We start from the raw sequence: 12,087 nt of genomic DNA, 5'->3' as shown, positions 1-12,087 counted from the left end.
CCCGCCGTGCGTCACATCCGGCCTGCGAGTTACCGCCCTCTCGCTCCGGGGCTTCTGCTTCCAGGCCGTTCTTCTCTCTTCGGTTCGGATCCTGCGGATGGTTTTGGCTGTATCTTCATGTAGGACCTACTACCTATCCCGCCCGCCGCGGTGAATTCCACCTGCGGTGCTTTAACTTGTGCAACAGAGACACTGTCCCTGGGAGAAGTGGAAAGGACGGGTTAACCGGAGAGTAGGGACGCGGGTTGGGATCTGCGTGGGTGCCAGTGCCCTCTGCCCTCCACGGGGTGGTGGGGAACGAGGGAAGGTGAACTTCCCCTCCGAGATTCTGGGGTAAGGGGGGAAATGTGCTTTGAGCAGTAAAGCTGAGCAGGTGCACAGTCAAGAAGAGAGGCTGGGAAAAGCAAGGAAGTTTCTTGGAGATGACTTCTGAACCGCGGATACGTTCCGCTGGGGAAAAGGGCTTCAAGTTTAGTATGCGATCCCTGGAAGTGGAGGTATTCAGGTGCCGAGCAAAGCCCTTTCCTCCATCTTCCCACTTTATGATCTCTTCCTGTAGCCCATAATTACTTACACTAAAGAGTGTTTTGAAGACTTAGGGTGTTTTACTGGGAGGGCCCTGATTCAGCCAAACAGTATGAAGAGAGAAGTCAGAGAATCCTAGAAATATACTGCTTGAGAGAGCGGTTGGTGTCCTGATTTCTCACCTTCCTCAGGCTGGGCTTCATCGTCAGGCCTCCTCACCAGCTCCTGTCCTTTCTTTTGTGTCCTGGACTCCAGATACCTCGACTCTCAGTACTTTGTGCACAGCCCAGGTAACGTGTTTCGCTCTGACCTCAGTGCCTGGCACTTCATAGATGCTCAAGAAATGTTTGTTAAATGAATAGATGGTGGGAAACACTGGGGTGCCAACCATCCACAGAACATTTCATCAGTGGGTGCCCTCAGGAGGAGAAATGAAAGGGCCATGCAGCCCTCCTGCCTCCCCATTTGAGACCCTTATCATTAAACTTCCATTTCCCCATGCTGGGAAATCTGAGTCCTGCCTGTGCCATCCACAGGCCCAGAGCCATGGCCATCTCTTCTTCTTCCTGGGAACTGCCGCTGGTGGCTGTGTGCCAGGTAACATCAACACCAGACAAGCAGGAGAACTTTAAAACATGCGCCGAGCTTGTTCGAGAGGCTGCCAGACTGGGTGCTTGCCTCGCTTTCCTGCCTGAGGCATTTGACTTCATTGCAAGGGACCCCGCAGAGACACTACGCCTGTCTGAACCACTGGGTGGGAACCTTTTGGGAGAATATACCCAGCTTGCCAGGTATCGGGGAAAGGGGGAGGGAAAGGTAGTTTCTTTGTTGGGCAGTGTCCCCGAATTAGCAGATAGGAGGGTAGAACGTTGAGAAGAGCTGTCAGTGTTGTCTCCTCCCCTCTGCCTTCCTTCCCCCAGGGAATGTGGACTCTGGCTGTCCTTGGGTGGTTTCCACGAGCGAGGCCAAGACTGGGAGCAGACTCAGAAAATCTACAATTGTCATGTGCTTCTGGACAACAAGGGTGAGACTTCATAACTTTTTAGCCGTCTCTTTCCAGGCTCTTCTACCGAAACTAACGTTTTCCAGAATTGGTTTTCAACTCCGTTTCCTTGGTCAGGAGTTTTCGGGGTGTTTGTGCTTCTGATCCTAGCTTATAAGCTAGCTCCCTGGGACCACAGGAACTAAGTTGGGCTTCTAGAGCACCAGCACTGAGTCTTCCTTCTCTCTCTTCCTCCAGGGTCAGTAGTGGCCACTTACAGGAAGACCCATCTGTGTGACGTGGAGATTCCAGGACAGGGGCCTATGTGTGAGAGCAACTCTACCATTCCTGGGCCCAGTCTTGAGTCTCCGGTCAGCACACCAGTAGGCAAGGTGTGAGTTGTGAAAGGATGAGGTGGGGAGGAGAAACAAGAGGGAGAACAGATATACTCGAAGTAATAAGAGGATGGAAAGCCCTAAGGAGTGGGGTAGGTGGTGGGTGTGACTAGATGCTATGACAAACAGGACAGGGGTGTTAGGCTGTTTTTCATTCCAGATTGGTCTAGCTATCTGCTATGATATGCGGTTTCCTGAACTCTCTCTGGCATTGGCTCAGGCTGGAGCAGAAATACTTACCTACCCTTCAGCTTTTGGATCTGTTACAGGCCCAGCCCACTGGGAGGTAAGAGGACCCCTGTTCGAAACATAAAGGCCTTCAGGGTGCCTGGGTGGCTCAGTCGGTTGAACATCCGAGTCTTGGTTTCGGCTCAGGCCATCATCTGGGGGTTGTGGAATCGAGCCCTTCGCTGGGCTGTGCTCAGCACGGAGACTGCTTGGGATTCTCTCTCCCTCTGCCCCTGCCACTTGTGCTCTCTCTCTGTCTCAAATAAACCAATCTTTAAAAACACACACACAAACATACAGGCCTTCTTTTAACTTCATTCTCCTCCCTTGGCCCTACTAGCTGAAGGATTTTCTTTCCCTCTCCACCTAGTGGGAAAATTCATTCCCTAGATTGTTGCCTTGAGAGAAGAATAATTAACATAGTAAATCATTCCCCGGCAATTATCAGAATGGTCACAGTGAGTAGACTGGCCTGTAACGTTCATCACCTATCAGTTTCCTACCAGACGCTACCTTAAGTGAGCGCACGTTTCCCCGTCCCCAGGTGTTGCTGCGGGCCCGGGCCATTGAAACCCAGTGCTACGTAGTGGCTGCAGCACAGTGTGGGCGCCACCACGAGAAGAGAGCCAGCTATGGCCACAGCATGGTGGTGGATCCCTGGGGAACCGTGGTGGCCCGCTGTCCTGAAGGCCCAGGCCTCTGCCTCGCCCGAATCGACCTGCGTTATGTGCGGCAGTTGCGCCAACACCTGCCCGTGTTCGAGCACCGCAGGCCTGACCTCTACGGCAGTCTGGGCCGCCCGCGGTCTTAAGACTTTGACTTCCGGGAGTTGAGACTCCCACTGTGAGCTGGCGCGGCTCCCCTCACTTGGAGAACCTTGACTTTCTCGATGGAACACAGGCTCAGCTTCTTGGGAAAGAAGAAACTTTCACCTGAGCTCAGATTTCAGCTTCAGAAAGGTGGAATTTTATATAGTCACTGTTTATTTCATGAAAACTGAAGTTATGCTGAGGGTTGAGCAGCACTGGCATTGGAAAAAATATAATCATCAAGTCTGTGTCTGGGCATCTCCTTTGAGAGCTGAAAGGGGAGGTGGTGGTGTACCAGCTGGACTAGGCTCCAGCTCTAGGCCTCCCTACCCAAATAAAAGTGCAACACTCAGTGCATGTCCCAGCCCCGCGCTCCGAAGCTTGGGAGTGGGAGTGGGATAGAGAATGGGGAAGGAAAGAGAAGACAGGAGGTGATACTGAATGACTTCACTTTCACCTGTGATGCCCTTTGCCCAAGCCAGAAGAAAGCCAAGGGGAAAGGGCTGCAGGGTACATGATTTATTTTCACTTGAACATGGAAGGGAAGTCTCACACTCCCCCTTCCCCTCCTCAGGGGGAGTGTATTTTAATCAGCACCCCCTTCTCCGTCCACCCTGTCGGGAGGGGCAACTCGGCTGACCCAGTCCACCCTTGAAGAGGGTTTGGCAAAGGGGACAAAGGACGGAGCCACGCCAGACAGAGGTCTGAAGCCCTGGAACGGAGGGAACGGGGCAGAGAGGAGCAGCACCAGAGGCCAGGAGAGAGCGGAAAGGGCCACAGCTTCTTTGTTTTTTAAAAATTCTATAATTTGGGAGAGGGTGGTGATTCATTTCCAAAATACACTTCAGAGTCCCACCTTCCACACAGCTCCCTTACTCACAGCCCTTTGGTTTTTCCAGACAAAATTGAAGAGCCCTCGTAAAGCCAGAAGCACGGATAACCCCTCGACGCACCCAAAAGCAGTGTTCGCTTCCATCCCTTACAAAGACTACGTTCTGTAGCCTCTGCTTCTCCCTCTACGTTTGTCTTACGGCTCAGTGGCAAGGTGGCTGTAGAGACACATTAGGAGGGTACGCGGAAAAGGGAAACAACGGGGAGGCCCAGGCACGTGGGTGCAGGGAGGGGTGGGGAACACCACTTCCATTTTTGTCTTTTCCTTTAAAAAAAAAAAAAAAAAGGCAGGGGTGTGATTGGTCGGAAGGGCAGAGAACCAACCCCAGAACAGTATGTGAGCTCCAGAGGCGGGCGGTGGGAGTAGTCCCCCGAGAGGTGAGAGGGGAAGGTCAGGGCAGTGCCTGCAGCATCAAGTTCCTCAGGAGTTTCTGCCGGCCCAGCTCGTAGTCCTCCTCATCCACGTTCACCAGCAGCTTGATGGCTTCGTGGCCCACAGCCTGCTTGAGGGAGTCTGTGATAAAGACGCCTTTAAGTGCCTCTAGCAGCGAGCCATTGATGTAGTCGCGCCAGAATGCGTCGAGGTAGGTGAGCTCAGAGAACTTGATGTCACAGATGATGGAGCCCAGGTCCCGAGACTTGAGGATGGTGTTGGCCTGGTTAAAGCGCTCAAACTGGCGCTCAAGTGGGTCCTGCTTGTTAGAGAAGACGTTGCCTTGCAGAGCGGTCTCATGCTGGCAATACTCAGCCCGCACCCGCAGTCTGATGTCTGTGGGGAAGAGAAGACACGCACGAGTGGTTGCAAGGGGGGCGGAGGGGTGGAAACGAACAGCTGAGCAGTGAAGTTGGGCGCACTGCCTGCCAGCCTTTCTGCCTCTCCCCCAGGACTAGTTCTTTTCCATGTACCCCTGAAATCGTTGCCTGAACGCAAGAGTTTCCCTTAAATGGGCCAAGGCCAGGTCAGATTATCGCCACTGCTCACAAGCAGCACCTTAACTTCTAGATCTTTTCCTAACTAACAGGCACACAAGTTCATTTTAGTACTCGATCATGCTTGGTTCGTCCTACAACAAGGATGTTGTAACAGCATCCCTTTGGTTAGTATTAACTAGAAAGCTGAAAAGTACTCTGCCACAAAGACAGAGGAATTCTCTCCCCAGAGCCTAACGCATTCAATCCCACCACATCATTCAACCATTCAACACGAGCCCTGCACTGCCCGGTATCTCAGCAGTTCTGTCTCCCCCTCAGGTCCACTCCACCTCTAGAACCCTTCAACTTCCTCACCACATGTCTGCTTTTCCTTGGGGTCTGGTGTTACTGACTTCCGGCGTTTTCGTTGGCTCCCAAGTGTGGCTCTCCCTCGAGCTGGCCGCTTGCTACACATCTGAGGGCCCGAAGTGGGGCAGCACACCACAGGATAGTGGGGAGGCACTGATCAGAGAGTAAAAGGGGAAAAAACATTATAGGGTAAAAGCAGAAATGCAAACACTTCCCTTGGAATGAGAAAGGACTCCCTTAGAGTTAGCACCAAAAACTGTATCAATAAAGTGACCTGAAAAGAGGACAAAAGGTGGGGGCAATTACAGGACCCAGGTGAAGCATTAACACCTCACCTGATTTTCATAGGGGGCTAGATACTGGGGGGGTTGGGGGGCAGTGAGAGAGACACAGTATCCTTTCATTCAGGCTGGCAAAGCTGGGACAATGAACGGGTTTTCCTCAACAAGGAGGAAAGAAAGAACGCGCGCATCTGTGTGTGTCAGGTGGGTGCCCACGATGTCAAACATGCGGTGGTTTTTTTTGTTGTTTCTTTTTTTTTTAGATTTATCTATTTATTTGAGAAAAAGAGTGTGTGTGTGAAGGGAGGAGGGGCAGAGGAAGAGGGAGGAAAAGAGAGAAAATCTCCAGCAGACTCCCCGCAGAGCAAGGAGCCCAACACGGGGCTCGATCCCACAACCCCAAGATCATGACCTGAGCCGAAATCAAGAGTCAGATGCTCAAGGGCGCCTGGGTGGCTCAGTTGGTTAAGCGACTGCCTTCGGCTCGGGTCATGATCCTGGAGTCCCGGGATCGAGTCCCGCATCGGGCTCCCTGCTTGGCAGGGAGTCTGCTTCTCCCTCTGACCCTCCTCCCTCTCATGCTCTCTGTCTCTCATTCTCTCTCTCTCTCAAATAAATAAATAAAATCTTTAAAAAAAAAAAAAAAAAGGTTTTAAAAAAAAAAAAAGAGTCAGATGCTCAACTGACTGAGCCACCCAGGCACCACACACCCCCACCCCCGCCTTTTTTAAAAGATTTATTTACTTATTAGAGAGAGAGAAAGAGAGGAGGGAGGGAGAGAGAAAGCACATGCAGGAGCACGTGGGGGCGGGGGGCAGAGGGAGAGAAAATCCCAAGCAGACTCTGTGCTGAGCATGGAACCCAACACAGGGCTTGATCCCAGGACCCTAAGATCACAACCTGAGGTGAAACTAAGAGTCGGATGCTCAACCAACTGTGCCATCCAGGCACACCCCCCTTTCTTAAAAGTAAGCTCTGTACCCAACATGGGGCTCGAACTCACAACCCTGAGATCAAGAGTCAGATGCTCGACTGACTGAGCCAGCCAGGTGCCCCTGGTTTCTTCTTTCTTGAATACAAAAATTAGGAGGAGTTAATATTTTCTTACCTGTTTTGGGGGGTTGTGGAGGCCTCGGTTCTGGATCGCTGAGGGCTCTGGGGGTCACATAGCGAATTGACGTCTCCTCCAGATACTTGTCTACAAGATCAGGGCACACTATAGGAGGGGAGGGAGTCATTCAGGAAAAGATCCTCCCGTCCCTCCTAATCCCCCTCCAGTGGGCCTCCTAAGTTGCCCTAGGCACCCCCAGGGTCAGCGCCTCCTCCCACCTGGACTCCTCCGCTGCTCACCCCCGGCCTCCCACGACTCTGCCCAGGCCCCTGTGTCCCCAGCCCCCAGTGCGCCCTCACCAGCCCGCCGCCTCTTGAGGGTGACGTAGGGCAGCAGGTCATGACGGGTGATGATGCGCAACAGCTGCAGCACCTGGCGGAAGTTACTCTCGTCACAGCGGCCCTGGCGCTCCAGCGCCAGTAGGAAGTCACGTCCATTTCGGATGAGGCCACGCTCATGGTCGTCAATGACATCGACAAAGAGGAAAGAAAGCACGCGCACATCTCTGTGTGTCAGGTGGGCGCCCACGATGTCGAACATGCGGTGTAGGCTGTACAGCCCGTGCTCCTGCTCACCACGCTCCTCCGGCCACAGCTGGCTTGCCCGCCGCTTTAGGCCCGCCATGCTGGGGGCTCAGGTGCGCACTGCTGCCCAGAACCCCCGCTCAGCAGCTGCAGTCCCCACTACACTGCAGGGACAAGGAAAGAACCCGTGAGCTACTCGATGGCAAGAACTGGTCTCATTCGCTTGTCTATCCCCAGTGCCTAACACAGTGCCTGGCACAGAGGAGTGCATACTAAGTCTTTATTTAAAAAGTATTCATTGAAAAATAAAGCCTAGAGCTCTCCACATCCAACAGATGTTGTCCTAAGTCCAGACCCTACTGGAGAAATACAGTCACTTCTCCTAAGTGAGAATGTTCTATGCAATTTCCGTGCTGCATATTCAGCAGGAGTTGCTATTAGATGTTACCCCAATTGATTGTTCTCCAGTCCCCAAAATACTGCTTTTGGTCCCTTGTGCTCTCCCTCCCACCCCGCTGACTACCTCACCTCTTAAATGTGGGCAAAACTGAGAAGAAGTAGAGAATTCACTCTTAATATGGAAGCTGCAGCAGATGAACTTACGGACTGACAGTAGGGAACCTGAAAATCTTTAGGTTGAGAACTAGTTTCAATTCTCCCTGTGTCATTAACAAGCCATGTAGCTGTAAGACCTTACGCGAGTCACTTCACTTCAAAGCCTCACTGCCCCCATCTACAAAACATGAATGAAACTACTCTTCAGACTTGTCAAGGATCCGATTAGAAAATACATGTGAAATTGCTGTGTCAACTAAAGAGATTCAAAGAGAGAAGCATCCTTAACCTCTGCAGCCCAGACCCATCCCCCCACATTCCTATCCTCATTTTTCCTACAATCGAACTAAGTTCAAAAGCGTAACTGCGCAGGTTAACAATAGTCACCAAAACTCACGGATTTAAATCAACAAACATTATTAAGCTCCTGCACTGAGCATCCTTCTAATTCTCCTATGCCAGGTGTACTCCCTTGATGGCCACATACCATGTGGATATACCCCCTTCTAACCTTCCCTCCTGGTTGTCATCTGCCCATCCCCTCAAAACGACTGACAGCAGCCTGACATTCATTCTATAATCTGGTGTTCGATTCACAAAGTTCCACCAGCAAGCTGGGTAATGTCAATGACCAGCCAGTAACCAAGCCTCAAGTCCAGAGGCTTCCATGTCCATTCTAGTCACACATGTGTGCTGCTCCTCCAGACAGTGCCATCCAGTACTGCTCCACCCCTGACCACAGCTCCAATCACTGGAATCATTATAAATTCCATTGAAGCTACTTCTAAATATGTCTTAAATCACCTCATCTTTCCACTGCCCCTGCCCTGGTTCAGGTCCTAATAATCTCTCACCTGGACTACGGTAACACCCTCTTCAAGGGCTCTCCTTACCAACAATCTTAACCTACCTAAATCCATTCCCCACATCCAGCTGAATTAGCTAGCTAAAATGCACAACTGAGGGGCGCTTGGGTGGTGCAGCCGGTTAAGCATCCTACTCTTGGTTTCTGCTCAGGTCTTGATAGCAGAGTCCTGGGATAGAGCCCTGCATCGGGCTCCACACTCAGCACAGAGTCTGCTTGAGATTTCTCCCTCTACCCCTCCTGCTTGTGCTCATGCTCTCTAAAATAAGTAAACAAAATCTTTAGAAAAATAAATAAAATGCACAACTGACCACATCACTTTTCTGCTTAAGACCTATCTACAGCCTCCTCCTCACCTATAAGAACACTGGTAAACTCCTTATACAACACACCAAACCTCTGAGATCTGGCCCTGCCTACCTTTCAGACCTCATAAGCCACTTTTTATTCTCCTCCATTATCAATTTGGTTATAGCTCAAATACAGCATGCATTTCATTTCTCTGTCCCTTTCTTCAGCCTACTCCTTTTGCCTGAGTGCCCCTCTCCCTTCACTGCCCCGTATATGCCCCATCACCACCCTTTTTCAGATGGCTAAACTCCTACTAATCTTTTAAAAGTCAGCTCAGATAAGATCTTCAAACTCATTCTCCACACCTCCATGCTGGGCTAAGTAGTACTCTTCTGTGCTCCTACGGAACATCGTGCATATTCTCTTTAAACCCCTTATCAAAGTGTACTAAAACTATCTGTGTATTATTATCCTAGTAGACCTTAAACAACTCATGTAGACAGACTAAGTCATATTCATCTTCATATCCCCAGTGCCTAGCAATGGATGGAGACTGGCACATAGTACTCACAACTTATTGAACTAAACTTAGGACATCATCACAAGCAATATCAATTAAGAAACTCATACAAGTCTAAGAAAGGACTTCATTAGAAACAGATACGCACAATCTAGTTACTCTCTAGCTAGCTGCAGCCTCCCCTACACTGTGCAGAACTTCCCATACCGCAGCACCCTACTCAGCAACAAGACAGGTTGTCCTGACAATTTATACGCCAAGAAACTGAGGCTAAGTTAAGAAAGAGAATAAACGATAAGCTGCTTCAGAACAGTCAAGCTGATGGGCTCTCAGAAAACTGAAGAGCAAGTACGACCTGGTCCTCTCCCGCTCAATAATCCTAAGAAAGGAGAGACTCCTTCCCTTAAGAAAAGGGGAGGTCCACCCTGGAATCACTTAGCCCCGTATCATGGGTTCTGATATGTGGACAAGAAATATAGCTCATATCTGCTTATGAGAGCCCAGATGCCCCCACCCCACCCCCAACCCCAAGCATGGGAAACAGCTGGGAAAACAGTTACCCAACTATGGGCTGGTTTTCTCTGCCTCTTCCTCTCTTTTCACCTGTTGTAGTTACTGGGTACAAAATGGAGGGGCGGGGGGTGGAGGATGAAGGAAAGTAACTCCTTGCCCACAGCAGGCAACATGAGAAAACTGAGCCTTAGACTTCTTGTTCCCTATCCCACCTGCTCCTTTTGGCCAGCTGTTGATTATGAGGATCCCAGAAAAAGCAGATGGGCAGGTTTCACATTCAACCAATCCAAAGAGTAGGTTGCTAGAGAGCGCCCGAATTCAAAGTGTCCTGACTATGAGCCCCTAGAAATGAAGGAATATTGTCTCTACATACCTTCCCACTGGAAAATGAGGCCATAGGAAAGCACTATGGTCCTAATTATGTATCAATGGATGAAATTCTTTTTTTTTTTTTTGTAGCTTAGTGTTTGATTTTTTTTATTTACGTGGGTTCTTTTTTATTTTTTTTTTCTTTAAAGATTTCTATTAAGTAATCTCTACACTCAATGTGGGGCTCGAACTCACAACCCCGAGATCTAGAGTCGTATGTTCTACCAGCTGAGCCAGCCAGGTGCCCCTCAATGGATGCAATTCTATAATAGGTCTCAGTCCTCTGAGAGTTAACTCTCTAGATATGAGAGAAAAAACAGCCACCTTTAAGTCCTAGATCCCAGGCTGGATCATTCAAAGGGCCAGGAATTATCATAGCTTCTAGGTCAATGGTTCTCAACCAGGGAGGATTCTGCCCCCCAGGGGACATGTGGCAATGTCGGGAGACATTTTAGACTATTATGACTGGAAGGGGCAAGGGACCGCGCTACTGGCCTGCAGTGAATAGAGGCCATGGATGCTTCTAAACATAATACACAGGACAGCCCCCACAACAAAGAATTATCCAGCCCAAAATGTCAATAATGAGGGATGGCTGGTTAAGCATCTGCCTTTGGCTTGGGTCATGATCCCAGGGTTTGGGATCCCTGTGTCCTGTCGGGCTCCCTGCTCAGTGGGGAGTCTGCTTCTCCTTCTCCCTCTGCTTCTCCCCTCTCTCATGTTTACACGCGCACACATGCGCATGCGCTCTCAGATAAATAAATAAAATCTTAAAAAAAGGGGCGCCTGGGTGGCTCAGTCGTTAAGCGTCTACCTTCAGCTTGGGTCATGATCTCAAGATCCTGGGATCGAGCCCCACGTCGGGCTCCTGCCCCACGTCGGGCTCCCTGCTCCGCAGGAGGCCTGCTTCTCCCTCTCCCACTCCCCCTGCTTGTGTTCCCTCTCTCGCTGTGTCTCACTGTGTGCTCTGTCAAATAAATAAATAAAATCTTAAAAAAAAAATAATGCTGAAGCTGAGAAACCCTATTGTAGATGGACCATGATGAATGGTCAAAAGAAGAGAGACAGCATGTCACTTTCCACCCTAGATCTAGAGAAGGATGCCACTGGGTCCTTCTGACCCAAACCCATCAAACAATATTCCAGAAGAAAAGAAAAGCCAGTCAGACATAGACTTATTTAACTCCTAAGTTCCACGAGCACTAAGGAGTTCCATCCCACTCCAACCCTGGCTTCTCTATCACCTGCTGTTGCCATTGAGGTGAGCAACAAGTGGTGGGGCTATACTCTCCTCTGCCCCATCCCAGGAGGTCGAATATGACCTAGTTCAATCTGGACCTCTGTGAAGATAAGAGAAATGCCATCCTCTGCAAGACAAACAAAAAGGATCCTACACTTAACTCTCACAGCCATCTTTAAAGTCCTGAAACTAGACCAGTTGCAGACCCTTCCTTGTTCGACTGCTGATCAGATATTCTGCTTACTCAATGAAGCAAAATGTAGAAGAAGTCTAAGTTTCCCAAGGCCATGTCCTTGAAAGAAATGTCAGGAGGCTGACATGCAGGCTAATAGGCAGCCACCCCCCCCCCACCCCTTACTTATCGTCTAGGATGGTGAGTTCACTCACTTAGCAATCCAGATGGGGTTCCAAGAATCTAACTTCAGCATTAAAAGAACATGGCCAACATCCTCTTAAACCAAAATATACTCAGCTTTCTGTGGCAGTGAAGCTTGGGAACACAGCTTAAGATATACAGAGATCCTAAATGAAAGATAATCAGTAGTAAGTAGTAAGAAGAACGTACCCCCTGTAAACAATAGATTAAAAAGAACTCCTAAGTCCTGAAATATTGCCAGATATCAGGAGACAAACAAAACACTCCAAAGAGTCCTGATCCCGCTGGCTGGTTTGGGTCCGTTGGGAACCTAACATGAGTCCCCCCGTTA

At 49.9% G+C, this 12,087-nt stretch overlaps 2 protein-coding genes across 12 annotated transcripts in view; one reads left to right on the top strand and one right to left on the bottom strand.

The window, feature by feature from the left end:
* Window positions 1-17: 17 nt before the first annotated feature.
* Window positions 18-3,187, top strand: NIT1 (nitrilase 1). Of its 8 annotated transcripts, none has more exons than XM_081825295.1 (7): window positions 18-150; window positions 781-815; window positions 1,062-1,316; window positions 1,446-1,549; window positions 1,766-1,899; window positions 2,063-2,188; window positions 2,675-3,187. In XM_081825295.1, exons 3-7 carry the CDS (start codon window positions 1,072-1,074, stop codon window positions 2,939-2,941), a joined length of 876 nt encoding a protein of 291 aa, XP_081681421.1. In that variant the 5' UTR covers window positions 18-150; window positions 781-815; window positions 1,062-1,071; the 3' UTR covers window positions 2,942-3,187. The 8 variants fall into 8 exon arrangements, with proteins under 8 accessions (XP_081681421.1, XP_030874116.1, XP_006747449.1 ...); XM_031018256.2 differs by having other exon boundaries at window positions 22-150; window positions 717-815; XM_006747386.3 differs by having other exon boundaries at window positions 31-119; window positions 717-815.
* A 256-nt stretch (window positions 3,188-3,443) lies between these two features.
* Window positions 3,444-12,087, bottom strand: part of DEDD (death effector domain containing) — a 12,470-nt gene continuing 3,826 nt past the window's right edge. For 2 of the 4 annotated variants that reach the window (XM_081825297.1, XM_081825298.1), the window contains exons 3-6: window positions 6,803-7,191; window positions 6,501-6,608; window positions 5,118-5,264; window positions 3,444-4,599 (exon numbers count right to left, since the gene is read on the bottom strand). In XM_081825297.1, coding sequence (XP_081681423.1) covers window positions 4,223-4,599; window positions 5,118-5,264; window positions 6,501-6,608; window positions 6,803-7,127 — 957 coding nt within the window. In that variant the 5' untranslated portion in view covers window positions 7,128-7,191 and the 3' untranslated portion in view covers window positions 3,444-4,222. Of the gene's footprint in view, window positions 4,600-5,117; window positions 5,265-6,500; window positions 6,609-6,802; window positions 7,192-11,767; window positions 11,903-12,087 lie in introns of all 4 variants that reach the window. The other 2 variants (XM_081825299.1, XM_081825300.1) reach the window with 2 other exon arrangements.

This window comes from Leptonychotes weddellii, chromosome 6 (assembly GCF_054177405.1).
Source record: "Leptonychotes weddellii isolate Sample4059 chromosome 6, ASM5417740v2, whole genome shotgun sequence".
Lineage (NCBI taxonomy): Eukaryota > Metazoa > Chordata > Mammalia > Carnivora > Phocidae > Leptonychotes > Leptonychotes weddellii.
Note: the sequence above shows the minus strand (reverse complement) of the source record. Positions and strands in the feature narration are given on the sequence as shown.